Source organism: Glycine max, chromosome 1, assembly GCF_000004515.6.
Source record: "Glycine max cultivar Williams 82 chromosome 1, Glycine_max_v4.0, whole genome shotgun sequence".
Taxonomy (NCBI): Eukaryota; Viridiplantae; Streptophyta; class Magnoliopsida; order Fabales; family Fabaceae; genus Glycine; species Glycine max.
In genome coordinates, this window is record NC_016088.4 from 7,753,912 (window position 1) to 7,768,949 (window position 15,038).

At 32.1% G+C, this 15,038-nt stretch overlaps 1 protein-coding gene across 2 annotated transcripts; it reads right to left on the reverse strand.

The window, feature by feature from the left end:
• Positions 1-2,622: 2,622 nt before the first annotated feature.
• Positions 2,623-5,645, reverse strand: LOC100812458 (putative pentatricopeptide repeat-containing protein At1g12700, mitochondrial). 2 transcript variants are annotated; one of them, XM_014773650.3, is made up of 2 exons: positions 3,690-5,645; positions 2,623-3,177 (listed from the first exon to the last, which is right to left on the reverse strand). In XM_014773650.3, the coding sequence occupies exon 1, from the start codon at positions 5,560-5,562 to the stop codon at positions 3,769-3,771; it is 1,794 nt and encodes a 597-aa protein (XP_014629136.1). In that variant the 5' UTR covers positions 5,563-5,645; the 3' UTR covers positions 2,623-3,177; positions 3,690-3,768. The 2 variants fall into 2 exon arrangements, with proteins under 2 accessions (XP_014629136.1, XP_014629135.1); XM_014773649.3 differs by having other exon boundaries at positions 2,623-3,200.
• Positions 5,646-15,038: the final 9,393 nt, after the last annotated feature.

Sequence of the window (15,038 nt, forward strand, 5' to 3'; positions counted from 1 at the left end):
CATATAGCTGTCAAAGTATATCAGGAAATTGTATCATAATTATATTTAAATAGGATTTCTATTATAGGCAATTATATCATAATTGTATAGGATTTCTATTATACGCAATTATAGACTAGACAATTATAGGCAATTAGTATACAGATTCTTGTACTCTTATATATATATATACTCTTATAGATATATGTACATCAAATTACAAGAAAAAAAGAACAAATTCCGATACAATATTCAAGTGCTTTCTTTTATGTATCGATCCAGTTTTTTCTTGTAATTTGATGTACATATATATATAAGAGTACAAGAATCTGTATACTAATTGCCTATAATTGTCTAGTCTATAATTGCCTATAATAGAAATCCTATACAATTATGATATAATTGCCTATAATAGAAATCCTATTTAAATATAATTATGATACAATTTCCTGATATACTTTGACAGCTATATGGATATGCATTGCCATCATGTTTACAAGCTTATAGTAGTTATATTGCCCGCGCATATTTGCTTGGGTTTGACCTTCTTGAATGTCTTGATATTTGCTTTGACCTTCTTTAATGTGAATAATATGTGTTTATCCTTAACAAACCCAACTTCTTGTCTCAGCATTCTCAGGTGGGTGTAAACTTGTGTCCTCTCTTCTATCTTCTTTCTCAGGGTAGAGAGATTTTATATGTTAAGTTGTTTTACCAAGGCATGTGGGAAGGTGACACTCCCAAGGTTTCAATTTTGTATTTGCTTTTAGAGTTTAATTCATATTCACTAACTATATAAATTTATTTTATATTATTAGCTAATCATGATGGTGGATTATGAAAATATTATTAATTTTTATAATAATTACTTAAAATTCACATGAAATTTGTAAGAATAAATTATGGACTCATTTACTTAAACTTAATAAAAAATTGTTTTTTCTAATAAAATTAAATAAGTAGTTTTATGTATTTGTTTAAACTATTTTATCTTAAAAAATTCTTTTTCAAAATAAGAAAAACATATGTTCTTCAAAAATTACATTTCTTAAAATTATTTATTTTTAGTTCAAACAAATTGGTCTATGCATTTAAATTGTAAAGACTTTTTACACTTTAAATATAAATTATCATGCTTTACGGTAATTATCTTAAAAATTATATATATCATAATTTTTTTATTGATTGACATTGTAAAATGAACTTTTATATTATTGGTCAATTATAAAGTGTTATATATGGTGACTTTATTGAGTTCAATAAGAGGAAAAATCTTTTAGTATCCATTTATTTTAAATATTTCATCAACAATTCTTATTTCTCTTTATCTCTCTTTCTATCACATCATATTACCTATTATATCTATATTTCATTTTTTCTCTTTTTTTCGTCTCTAGGTGTCAAATAGCTTTCGTGTAGGGGTATTCAACTCAAAACTGATCCATAAAAAAATTGAAAATTAAACCAAACCAATTATTTTTGAATTTTTTTGGATGATTTTCTCTTAAACTGCGGTTTTTGTTTTTGAAACCGAACCAAATCATAGCATATATATTGTTTTAGTGGTATGCGTTCTATATGTATATCACTTGAGTTTCATAAAGTTTTGTAATGTTATATATAGGAAACTTATATAATTATACAATGTATGTAATTTTTTAGTCGGTTTTTTAAGATATATTTGGTTTAAAATAAATAAAAATTTGATAGATTTTTATTATAGAAGATTTAACATAGTAATAAGTTTCATAGATTATTATTAACAATTATTTAATGTAATTTAATTTAAAAGATGAAAAAAATGTATATAAATTATAATAGAATAATATTTTAAGAAAAACTGTAAAAATCAAACTGAACCAAACAGTAAAATGTTGATTTGATATAATTCAAACTTTATTTTAAATGAAAATCCAATCAAACCAAATCACATTTATGTTTCATTCAAGTGACTTTTTTATGAATAACCAAACTAAATGAGCCACAAACACCCTTATTTTTTTTTGTCAAAAAATCTTTTTCGTTTCATAATAACTACTTTTAAAGTAATATAAAAAAATAATTCTAATTGATCGGCAATGGAAAATTTTACGCTGACAATGTACATGCATATTAAACTCAATTTTGATCGATTTTCCGTGTAAAAAGAATTTCATTGATGGTATCAAAATAAAACTTATGCTTTTATACAGAACATCAGATCCATAATGCACATTGGTCTTATACTTTGGTATAGTGTTCGTGTGTTCAACATACTTAAAAACGAAACACTTCTATACATATGCATATAGCATCAATAACTCAACTAGTTTTTTTAATACTTTAATGAAAATAACTATTATTGTTCGTAAGGAAGATATATCACATTATCCTGGACATCCTGGGAATTAAAAAATCACTAGGGGAGGCACTGAGTTTCACTAATGTCAGTGGCTGATTATAAATGAAAATCATACGGACAAATTACACAGTCAATAAAATGAGAATCAAAGTCAGACATAACCAAAAGCTATAAAAGCTCATTATATGAAAAACTTCTAAAATGAAAAGGTTATCGTTAAAATGCTTTATCCAAATATTGTTAGTTTGATACCATTTAGATAGAAGAATTTGATTATGAGAAATTACGAATAAGTCTCTCCTACTCCACCATTATTCTGAAATAAGCCTCCACAGTCCACACAAATCCTAGGTTTAATCTTCAAATTAAATTATTTCACCAGTTAAATAAAGCCTAAACTAAACTACTCTTGAAGTATAAATTACAAATGAATTAGTTCCTATGATCACAGAATAAATAATTGAATGACCATCCTCACACACACCCCCAGAACAAAAAAAAAATGTATATTAACTTCACGACAACATTTAATTACAGGAACCCTGTGGGGACAGAAAAGGAGGTTCAGATAAGGAAAACAATATGCAGGACACTGTCATGAGAATTTTATAATTTGTAAAAAGAAAAGAAAAAAGTTTTTTCAATAAAAGATTATAAGAATAGAATTTAGAAAGTATTGTTGATCCTTCTTCAAATAGTTCCTCAACTATATTTATAGCTGAAAGCTTTTTTGACAACTTAGCAGCAGAGTCATGAGACATCTTCCCGAACAAAAGAGCACACAAATTGTTTTGCTTTTAGGGGATTGGTGATGAATCAGGTGGAATTGTATCAACTGCAATGCAAGTTGTATCATCCTGCAACCATCTTGCCCTTAGTGCTTCCAGAAAAAATAGTAATTAGAATCTTACATTTCACTATTCAAATCACACAAAAATGCAAATCGACTAGCTAACAATTAACATAAGATGATGAATAGATGCAATGTTGTATCTTAGATACAAGTCACACAATATCTTTTCTTTTTATTTTCTTTTACATTTCTTTAACCAACTCCTGTGACAGAAATTGAAAAATGAAAGGAAATTGAAGGAGGACTTCTAAACTTGCCAATTGTCGATTGAATCTCAATTTGATAATCTTGATGTCACGGTTTAATCCAAGTAATATTGATGCACATGCACTCACTAAAAATAAAATAAAATTATACATAGCATGGTTAAATTAACTTCATCAGTTTTTAGAAAAGATTTTTTAAATGTGCAAGAAATATTTTTTGGTAACGTATAAATTTTACTAAAAATATACCCACAGCAGACAAATTATGGGAATATTAAAAAGAGAAATAGCAGAAAAAATTCATCCAAACCTGAAGTACAGAGCCTGACTCTGCTAATAAGTTGGCCCTCAAGAAAATGTTGGTATTTTAATATACCAATATTAAATACTCAAACAAATTTCTGCAAAAACACTTGGAATGCCCTGTTTTCTTTGTTAGCAGAGAAGTAGTTGATAAGCAATTTGGTGGTGGTAGCATTTGCCCGAAAACCTTTACCTTTCATAAACATAAGGTATTTTGTTGACTTTGAAATTTCATATCTTCGCAGCAATCCTTGGACAAAGACATTATAAGTGCACTCATCTGGGGGACAACCATTCTCTTCCATTTTCATCAATAAGTCTTCGGCATCATCCAACAGTCCTTCTTTACATAGACCATTAATCATTATGTTATAAGTAACAACATCAATTTTGACGCCTTTACTTGACAGATAAGAAAAGAGTTCCAGTGCATCATTCAGTTTTCCAGAACTACACATTCCATTCAAAATAATACTGTAAATTATAATATCAAGATCTGAATTCATCTTCTCCAACTCCCTAAACAATGACATTGCCTCAGAATGAAAATGACACTTAAATAGGCCATCCAATATAATAGCACAAGTTTGGAGATCGGGAAGTTGCCCGTGCTTGTGCATTACGAAAAACAATTCTTTTGCGGCTACTGGTTTTCCTGCTTTGCAAAACCCCCCAATAAGTGTGTTCCATGTGACAATGTTTGGATCTAGTCCATTATTTACCATTTCACCCAAGAAATACATGGCCTTATTCATGTTTTTAATTTCACACCATCCATGGATTAATGAAGTATAAGTTACAATGTTTGGTAAGCAGCCCTTGCGAATCATCAAATCAAATACTTCCATGGCATCCTTCATTTGATTTAGCATACAATGAACACCAATTATTGAACTATAGGTGACAACATCATGTTCAATCCCCATATGCCCCATGAAACTGAATATGCTTTTAGCCCTAGAAATCATCCCTGTTTTCAAAAATCTGCCACCTATAACATTGAAAGTTTGCACATCTGGCATGATTCCCTTTCTCATCATGTTAGCCAATAGAGGTGCAGCCTCTTTCCATCTATCAAAGTTACAAAGGCCATGAATTAAGCAATTATAGGTGAAAAGATCAGGTTGAATACCTTTGCCTGTCATTTGTGAGAACAAATCCCAGGCCTCAAATACCATCCCATCCTTGCAAAGACCATCCACAACTGCGTTGTAAGCTGTAACATCCAAATTGCAATTTTGTTCTTCCATCTTCTTGAGATACGAGAGTGCAGCGGATGAATGACCAACTTTACACAATCCATTAATTATTGCTCCACGGGTATATCTGTCAGATTCATAGCCCATATCTTTCAAATGGTCAACAAACCTAATTGCTTGAGCAACATTTCCTTCTACGCAAAGCCCATTAACAATGGTGGTAAAAGTCACGATGCTAGGTTCCACACCAATTTTGAACATAAGCCCCAAAACAGAGAAGCCAAACACGGTGTGGTTCAAACGGCAGAGACAATTAATGACGATATTGTGAGTGGGGACATTCGGTTTGACACCAATATAAGACATGTGTTTGATTAGCGAAATTGCAGTTGTGTAGTGTTTCATCTTCGCAACGATGCCAAACAACAAGTTGAAGTCCTTGACACATGGGAAAGGCTTCATTGTGACCATTTTGTGGTAGAAATCCAAAGCAACGTCTACAGATTTCACATTTCTCAAGGAATCAAGGAATTGAGCTCTGCTTGTATTTATAGAGGCGTAGGTGGAGAAAGTTGAAGAAGAATGTGATGGGTGAAGAAGAAAGTGCGTGGGATTAGAAGACAAAGCAAAGTATCGAAGAAGAGGGAATCCATGAATAGAAGAGCTTCTTCGCATTATCATCCCCAAATACAAAGGAAATAAAATACCCTAGATGTGCGTCCGACAATGGAGTAAAGAGTGTGCCCATGTTGTAACTAGGGAGGGAAATGGGCTGAGGTTCTTGTGAAGAGCCTATGGCTCGGTCTATTTAAAGTTCGGCTCTATTCGACTTACTTAAATAATAATAATAATAATTATCATTTATATCATTTTTATGGTGAGGTAGAATGCTTAGAGAGTTCATTTGTATATGAAAAATTTTCAAGAAGAAAAAGACTAAGTTAAAAAATACAACCAGCTTAATATTTTCTTTGAAAATGTTTTGTAAAGGCATTTTTATACCATTTAAATATTTTTATTTGACTATATTAGTATAAATCATCTCTAATTCATATATTTTTTAATATTATGCTCTCTTTTTTTATTTTCTTTTGATATACTTTGTGTTTTAATAACTTGAATTCAATATAATTTTGTTTATTAATTATTTTTGGATTTGTAGGTTACTTATACAAAATTTTATAAGTTTCTTTTTTTAGTTAGTATTTCACTAGATTTTAAAACAATTGATTGGTTAAAGACGTATTTAGGCAAACTCTTTAGATAGGCTCCTAGGCCAAGCCAGGCTTTTATGTAAGCCCAGCCAAGACTTTAAAAAAAGCCTATGACACGTAATGAACTTAGCTTAAGCCTTGTGTATTCAACTCAAACCGAGCTCAAGTCTAGTAAATCTTGGCTTGATTCGGCTCATTTCCACCCTAATTGTAACAACTAACTCTGAACAACAAATCCTAGAAAAGAGGAAGAGCATATAATTTTTTGGAATAAGTTTTTTTATAATAAAATAAACAGTATTTTCCTAAATTGTTTTTCTATAAAAAAAAAAACTAATTCTTTGGAAGAAGAAAATCTTTTTTTTATAGACTCCATGTATTCTCCACTTGTTCAAGTCGAATATGATCATTATGATAAGACAAAATTCTCTCCCCCCAACTATATTTTATAGTTACGTTCACAAGATTTGAACTTGAGATTTTTAGTTAAACTGAAACAATTCACACTACTTTATCCATGTGTGGTAAAAAAAACAAATAAAATTCGCTTCTTAAAATATTTTAAAAAAAACTTTTTTGTCATATTTTTATAATCATTATTGTCATGATCACCATTATCACATCTTATCACATGGAATTGACTTAGATTCTTTTAAAAAAAATCCAAATTAAATATAATCACATGTTACTTTAATCTTCAGATCAAATAAGTTTTATCCTCAAAATCAATTTAAATAAATCCATAATCCCCCTATATTATATCTTAGACTCCCTATGTTATTATAGTTTAATGCCCTTCCCTCAGTCAATCAAAAGGCCAAGTTTTATAACACTAAGTGATACATATAGTAATATATTAATACATTCTCTACTATTTGTTGAAATTTATTAAAAGCTACAAAATTATGAATAAATTTTTGGGTAAGTCAATGGATCTTAGGAAATCAGTTACTCAATCACCTTGAATCTAAGAGAGAAAGAAATGAGTAAGTCACGAAGACTTAATGAGAACATAAAATATAAAGCGAAAAGGAAGGACAAAGCAAACTTGGCAAACTTGGTAACCTGGAAATCAGTTACTCAATCACCTTGAAAAGGAAGAACATAAAATTCGTCTCTGAAAGATTAAAATTCAAATTTTAGTCCTCAAAAGTGTAAAAAGTGAAACAAATTCATCCATCTGACTTCCGCCTGTTATGACAAACCCAAAAATGAACATGATGAGGGTATTGCAAGAGCACAATAAAACTTTCATTAAATGGTTTAGAGAAACAATTTTAGATGATGACTATTCTTGCAAAAACATTGAAATTGTTAGCTGTTGGGCCAAATCTCAGTGTACCTACTTGGAAAGGATATGATATCAACAATTATTCCTTCTACACCAAGTCACAAGATGATAAAAGTACCATGCAAAATAATGGGGTGAGTGTTGATGTTGATTCTGATCACTTTTGCAGTGCAATAGACAACAACTAGATTTGAGCGTCCATGTCATACTTTGGAGTCATTGAACAAATCTGGGAGGTTGATTACATTGAATTTAGAGTGCCTATTTTTAAGTGTAAATGGGTGAATGGAAATACCAATATCTATCAAGATCATTTGGGATTTACTTTAGTAGACCTAAATAAGGTGGGCTACACAGACAAACCTTTCATTATGGCAGAACAAGCCTGACAGGTGTTTTACGTCCAAGATCATTCAAGATTTTCAATGGTTCTACAAGGAAGACCCAGCGGTATCCATGTGAGACATCAGCTTTTTCCAATAGAATGCCTCCTATAAATGAGTCACACGACGTTGATGATATACATGCAAATTGTAATGATTATGATGGAGGATTATGGGAGAACATTATGACGTAACTGCATTGTATCAAAGTAATGTTAACCATATTGTGTTATTTGTTTTGTAATTTTATAATGTTTACATTTGCAGTATGTTATGTATATGGTATTTGTAAGTCCTTATCATTAATGTTTATTTATTTATTTTGACAGGTTCATGGGAACACCTCCAAGGTCCCCTCTGCAGTTAGATGGTCACTCAAAGGCTATGTCTAGGAAGACTAGACAATCCACACGGCTAAGAAGATTGACTTTAAGAACATTGGATCAGCCTAGACCAACAATTAACATTGATGCTGGAACTGGGCGAGGATCGGGCCCCCACAAAGAGAAGTTCCACAACTATCTGGGGGTCATAACTAGAGAAAAGATTCCAATTGTACATAGCAATTGGAAAGATGTACCAGAATCTCTAAAGGACCTAGTATGGGATGACATTTTGGTAATTCAACTTAACATGGTGTTGTATTAATTTTTCTAGTAACACAACTTCAAAATGTTCACATTATGTAACTGTTACACAACAATATGTTATGCAGACAAAGTTTGATATCCCAGAAGTACAAAATGCCAAGAAAATGGTCATGTCAACGGTGGCCACTAGATGGAGGCAATTTAAATCTTCCTTCACCATGAAATTTGTGTATGCTAACTATGAGGGACAACATAGTCGTGATCCTTCCATAAAATATGGTCTAGATCCACAAACTTGGGAGAAATTTGCTGCAACCCGCAAAACCCCTAACTAGCAGGTTACATATGAATGTTTGTCACTTAAGTACTGACTATTTGTCATTATCATTTCATTTGGATTGTTTTGATTAGAATAATATATGCTACATGACATGGAATCAGGAAAAAGGCACATGAAAATTCAAAAACACAATGACCGCCCCAATTTACTGTCTCATGGGGAATATGATTTGCTTGAAAAGAAGCTGTTAGATGAGAAAATCAAGAAAATACAACACGAGGCAATGATGACTGAGAATACACCAAAGATTCATGACCCCCCCCCCCCCATTTCCCATCGAAAGACATGTTAAGTGGAAGTTGGCACGTACAAAACGATATGGGCAAATGACATCTCAAGCGGCAAAAGAAATATTAGATAAAATTATGAGTTTGTGTTTTACATATAATTTCAATTAATTGTTTTTTTATTAATAGTCGTTACCTCATTTCATGAATGTCCATGTGGTGTTTCATAAAGGACTCGTTAGAAGAACAGTCTACACAGGGTACGTTTGTTTCCCATGATCGTGATGACATTTTTATCACTACCATTGATTGATCGAATCATGGAGGTCGTGTTCATGCAGTGGGGTTTGGTGTCACAATAAGTCAATACTATAGGAGGGCATCACGTGGCTCCGGCAGCTCATCCACATCTATCACCCAACAACAGTTGATTGAGATAATTAGAAGCCACAAGGAAGAGGTCAAGAATGAGATTGGAGAAGAAAACAAACAGAATCTAGAGAAATTGAAACAAGAGTTGAAGGAGGCCATAAAAATTGAGTTTTTCTAAGGGGATCATAGTACTCACCCCCGATTGAAGCAGATTTACATGTATTAGGTGCACGCGCGAGCACAAAGGGGAGCAATGATGAAATTTCCGTCAACCCATCAAGGGAAGAACATGTAGCTCATGTCATACAAACTATGGGGTTGTTTGTGCAACGTGAGCATTCTACACACCTGGTGGCCTTGAGAAAAATATATGAGGGAGGGTCTGCCATACATAGTGTGGCTATGCAGATGATATCGTAAGGGTTAACGTTGACAAAGTTATTGACGGTGATGCTCAAGTCTCGTTCATGACATCAGAAATTCAGTATGTCAGGCAAACCCTCGACACATTCATTGCATGGCCAACACATCTTGTAAAACTTGTATCAAATAAGGTAAGTTTAACTTTGTTTAACATATATTAACATATTTGTTCATATATATAAAAAGAGACTCAAATTGAGTTAATTTTTGTTTTCGTTAACCTTGTAGGATTCTCTTATTACTCCAAAGAAAGCAACTGAAGTTGTCCAAAGGTCGAATGATTCTAGATGATCCCTTGTGTGACTTGATTAAGTGCTTGTACGATATTTACGAGAAGCATGTTGAGTTGTTGTGGAATGGGACTAAATTTGAGATTCCAAATGTAGATGCATCATTCTTCTTAACATATTCTGATGCCAATGAAATGATATCATGTGACAAATGTTTGAACATAGCTATACTACAACTATGGATCATGTAAGTAAATTCCACATCATTGAATAATTAATAATATTCATTATGATATACATCAACTTAACTTTTCATTTGAAATGTTGAAAATAGGTTTATGGATGACTGGAGTTGTAGCTTGGGTCATGGATCGGTGTATGGATTCCTCGAGCCTCAGTTGATACACAATGCAAATGATAGATGTGTTGAATGTCAACATTACATTGAAAATTGGGTTAAGGAATCCCAAAGAGAGGTCTACCTAGGAGCTTATTTGAATCAGTAAGTAAAATTTATGATATCCCAAAAAAGAATGTTTCTGTAATTCATACCTAATTATTGTCTAATTCAGGGCCCATTGGCAACTGGTTGTTTTGCTTCCTACAAACAATGTTGCCGTCTGGTTTTGTTCGTTGTGTAAGAAGTCTGATGTTCATATCAAAGCTACAATAAATAAGTTAATCTTTATATTATAAGTCATTTAATGCATTTTTGAGTTGGATAGATAAATAATTTTGTCCTCGTTTATACGTCCATATCTTTCTATGCAGTGGACTCAAGACATTAAAGACTACTTCTGATAGTAAAATTGATCAAGCTACACCTTAGTGGATTGAAGTGAAGGTTAGTCATATAATTAATGGTTATTTGTGACTGCTGATGTTGTGTAACATTTTAATTATAAGATTGAATTATTTTTCATATTCAATGTAGAGTCACATTTAAAAAGGAGGATTTGAGTGTAGCTATTATGTCATGCATTGGATGTGGAACATAGTAAGCGGGGAATTGAAGAATGATGGAGCATGGTATATATACTAACCCGCAAAAAAAAATTTACTTGACAAACAATTTTTATTCCTTTGTCAAATGAAGATGACTAATTTTTATATTTTTATATTTCATGTCTTTCTTTAAACATGTATTATAAACAAGTTTGTAGTTGTATTGACCCAAAATTGAGAATAAAATACATATTTGTTTATTTGATTTTGGTCTGCTTCAAAATATTTGGACAATGCACTCTATTCGCAATGGGTATTTGCATCGAAAGGATATTTGTTTTTTGTGCGAGCCCGTTAGGAATTGTTTCAAGTGATTGTGAAGATGAGGATTTCGATACTGCTGATGATAGTCCAATTTACATCTACAAATATTAGGTAGTACAACTGCACTCATCTTTTTTTAGTTCAAGCTTTTTACCTTTGAAATTGTGTTTGTCATCAATGTTGAAGTTATTAATACTATAAATTATTAACAAAACATGTCCTTGTTTTTTTCAAAATAGAAATCTCAATGAAGAACGAGGAGCCAAGGTAAAGATCCATGTGGTCACACCTGAGACTCTAGTAACAACATTAACAGTTTGTTGTTGGCTTCAAATCACGACTACTTGTCTTTGAGCAACAAATAGCGGTGGAAGGTAGAGGAACAAATGATCAAATACTTGGACGAATTGTATGACAAGCTTCAACTGGTGAAACGCCATAGGGAAGTTGTGTTCTTGTTGATCACTTTTTAACTTAAAATTTAACAAAGCATGATTATCTTTACAAAACTAACGAACATGGTGTCAATTGATTTGCAGCTTCTTTACTGTTGATGGCATTCTCAAAAATCATGAACAAGTATGACAAGGTCTCATTTGGTTCTAAAATATTATCTATGGCAGCAAGGTTCTTCAGTTATGTTCTTTACTACTAACTATTAATAACCATTAACTAATGACTGAATTTGTAATACCATAATTTTCTCTGTTAGGATGGGTTCTGGTCATACCGTACAACATTATGCTGCCTTGGGGAGAGACAAGGTAAAGGCCTAGGTAACTTTTCTTTTTTTCCCCCAATTCTTTTGTCCTATATATTATAATTCAAGTTAGACGATCAATATCAGTTTTAAACATGTTGTCATGTACTGATTCATGAGCAGAAAACTGTGATTATCATGTCTTCAGTGAGTACCCTTAACTAAGGTACCCAAAGGTACCCCTTTGCAATCAAGTGTTTTGGTTACTATTGTCTTTATAATAGTTGGGGTGCAGAATTTAAATCATGGTTGATTATAATTGCAGAGCGGCAGCAGCAGCTTTGATGATGAGTGACGATTTGCATAAATTTGGACGATCCAGTCCAGGGTTGAAAGAAGTGATTTTTCTTTGAACAGTTCTGGCATGGTAAACCCAGCTTCCAGGCAGATCTACTTGACTTTCCCAACAGATAGCACTTTCAGGGAGGAAGATGTTTCAAATTACTTCAGGTCATTGTTGTTTAGGATTAACTTTGTTAACTGGGGTCGTTGTTGTGCATAGTTGGTCAATCACACAAAATATTAACTTATAGTTTTTATTTCTATTGTTGAAGCATATATGGTCCAGTCCAAGACGTGAGGATCCCATACCAGCAGAAGCGAATATAAGTTGAAGTCAAATACTGTTATTTTCAACAACATTGGACATGCTATATATATTTGTTGTGCTAATATAAACTCAAATACTGTTATTTTTTGGTAATACAGATTGGATTGCTACCAATTGTTGCATATAGTTGAATATATATTTTTCTTTTCTAGCCACAAATTTTATATAGTTTCTCCTCAATCCATTGTCTGCAGTTTAATTGATACTTGTAATTATTAGTAAGTAAAAGTTACCATTTTAATTTTAAATTATTCTGCTTGTTTTTGGGTTGACTCGGAACAACATCACAAGGCAAGTCACCTTCTCCTAAAGAATTAGTGGCCAGTCTCACGAAGAAGACACACGAGCTTGGTGACTCACAGACCGGGCCTATCATCTTCAAAATTACATGGAACATTTGAGGTTAATTCGTACATCTTCATTTCATTTCTCATATCTGTTGACTTTGCAGATTCGTGATATATATGGGTTAATTTGACTCCTAAAATGTCTTCAAGTAAATTCTATATATTATGGTGTGTTTCTTACTCATTGGTTGCTGCTTATGTTCTGTTTGTGTATGTCACATGAGTGGGACCTTTTAGGTCCATCATATGAATCTTAACTTAGTGCCTTGAACTTGGAGGACAATTTGATGTTCAATTAATCCTCACACATATGTAGTGATTATAGCAAGATCAGATATAAGTTGAAGCTATACTTTGTTTTATTTTTTTCAGGTGCCATGTAGTGGGTCATACTTATATATAGATTTCATTCTCAACCACTTACATATGCTTGAGATGTTGTACTTTAAACTTGCTTGAAGGGACTAACTTTTCATGTTTAAACCACACATTTTTCTCAGCTGGGCTAGTTGTGTATGAAATCAGAGTTATCTCCTTGCCTGCATCAATTCCATTTAAAATCCTTGTTTACATTCACTTGTTGATATTAATAATTAAACTACGAAACTAGCACATTTGAGTAGCCCACAACCTTGTTAATTTATATATCGATGTTTACAATATTGCTCCTACCAGACTTGTTAACTTTCTCTAAATGTTAAACACTTTGTCTGGCAATTAGTATTTATGTTTTGAAACCAAAAAATATAATTGATATTTCAAATATATTTGAATATAGGTTTAACAGAAAAAATGTAACATATATCAACTATTAGTTAGTACGGACACAGTTGGAAGAGTTTAGTGATTTAGCAGAAAAGCAATGCAAATTTTGAACATAGAATTGTCATTAGAAGTCAAAATTATAACCATATTTTGGATTATTTTCAAGGAAAAATATATGTTGTTTGCTTGCACATTTTTTTAAATCAAGGATCTCTTTCTGTGCCCATTTCTATCTATAGAAGTAACTGGCCACATCTCCATAAAAACTTAACGAATATGATTCAAGTCCAAACAGGGGAAGCTTAAGGTAGCATTCCCTTGAACTTTTCCAATAAAAAAAAAGAAAAAATTGCATATCTGTCAAAGATATGATTCATGTGGACCTGGTTCATTAGTTGAATGCTTGATTATGTTAAAAATTGTCAATCGAATGGATGCAATTATTATATATATGTTACTTTTACTCTATGTTGCATTAGTCATTGTATTCACACGTATGCGTGTGTTTCGATAGAAAATTGCTTTAATTGTTTTTCATTAATGGTTTGTTGTTTTAGACTAATTATTTATTCCAATTTTATTATTCAATCATTATAAATTGGATGTTATATAATTAATTGAGCTTCAGGCTTAGGAATGCAACATCTAAGACGATTTTTAGGATAAAACCCATCTTAGAAACATAGCATTTTATGATACGTCTTACATGAAAATCGTCTTAGAATGCAAACATTCTAATGGGTTTTCATGTAAGACCCATGATAGAATGCTACAATTCACAGACAATTTTTATGGTGAAACCCGTTTTAGAATGCAAGCGTTCTACAACGGTTTTTATGTCTTAGAATGCTACGTTTCTACGACGTCTTTAAATAAAAATCATATTTGAAATCACATTGTTTCTAAGACAACTATTATCATAGCATCATGGAAAGTCTAACACTTTCCACGATGCGGCTTACAAAGATGGTTGATAATTGTCGTAGAACGTTCAATTTGACAATCATAAAGTGTTATTTTGGCAGTGGTGTTTGTTTCTCCTCTTTTTCTTTCCACTTCGTAATGTTATCTTTTTTGTTTTCTATACCATCGGTGAAAAACCTTCCACAAATCCTCCTTAGTGAACATTTTGGAGAATTTGGAGAAGAAAAACATTGAAATGCCATTATTTCTCTTCCCGTGTCCATGTCTCTAACTACCTTGATGAGTGCCCTCTCTCTTTCTACTTTCCCTCTCATACTCTCTAGATCAAAGATCAACATCCTATTCTCTTTCGTGCTGGGGCTTTCAATTTAACTAGTTAACTTAAGAGTCATGCATTTAGAACAATGATTAT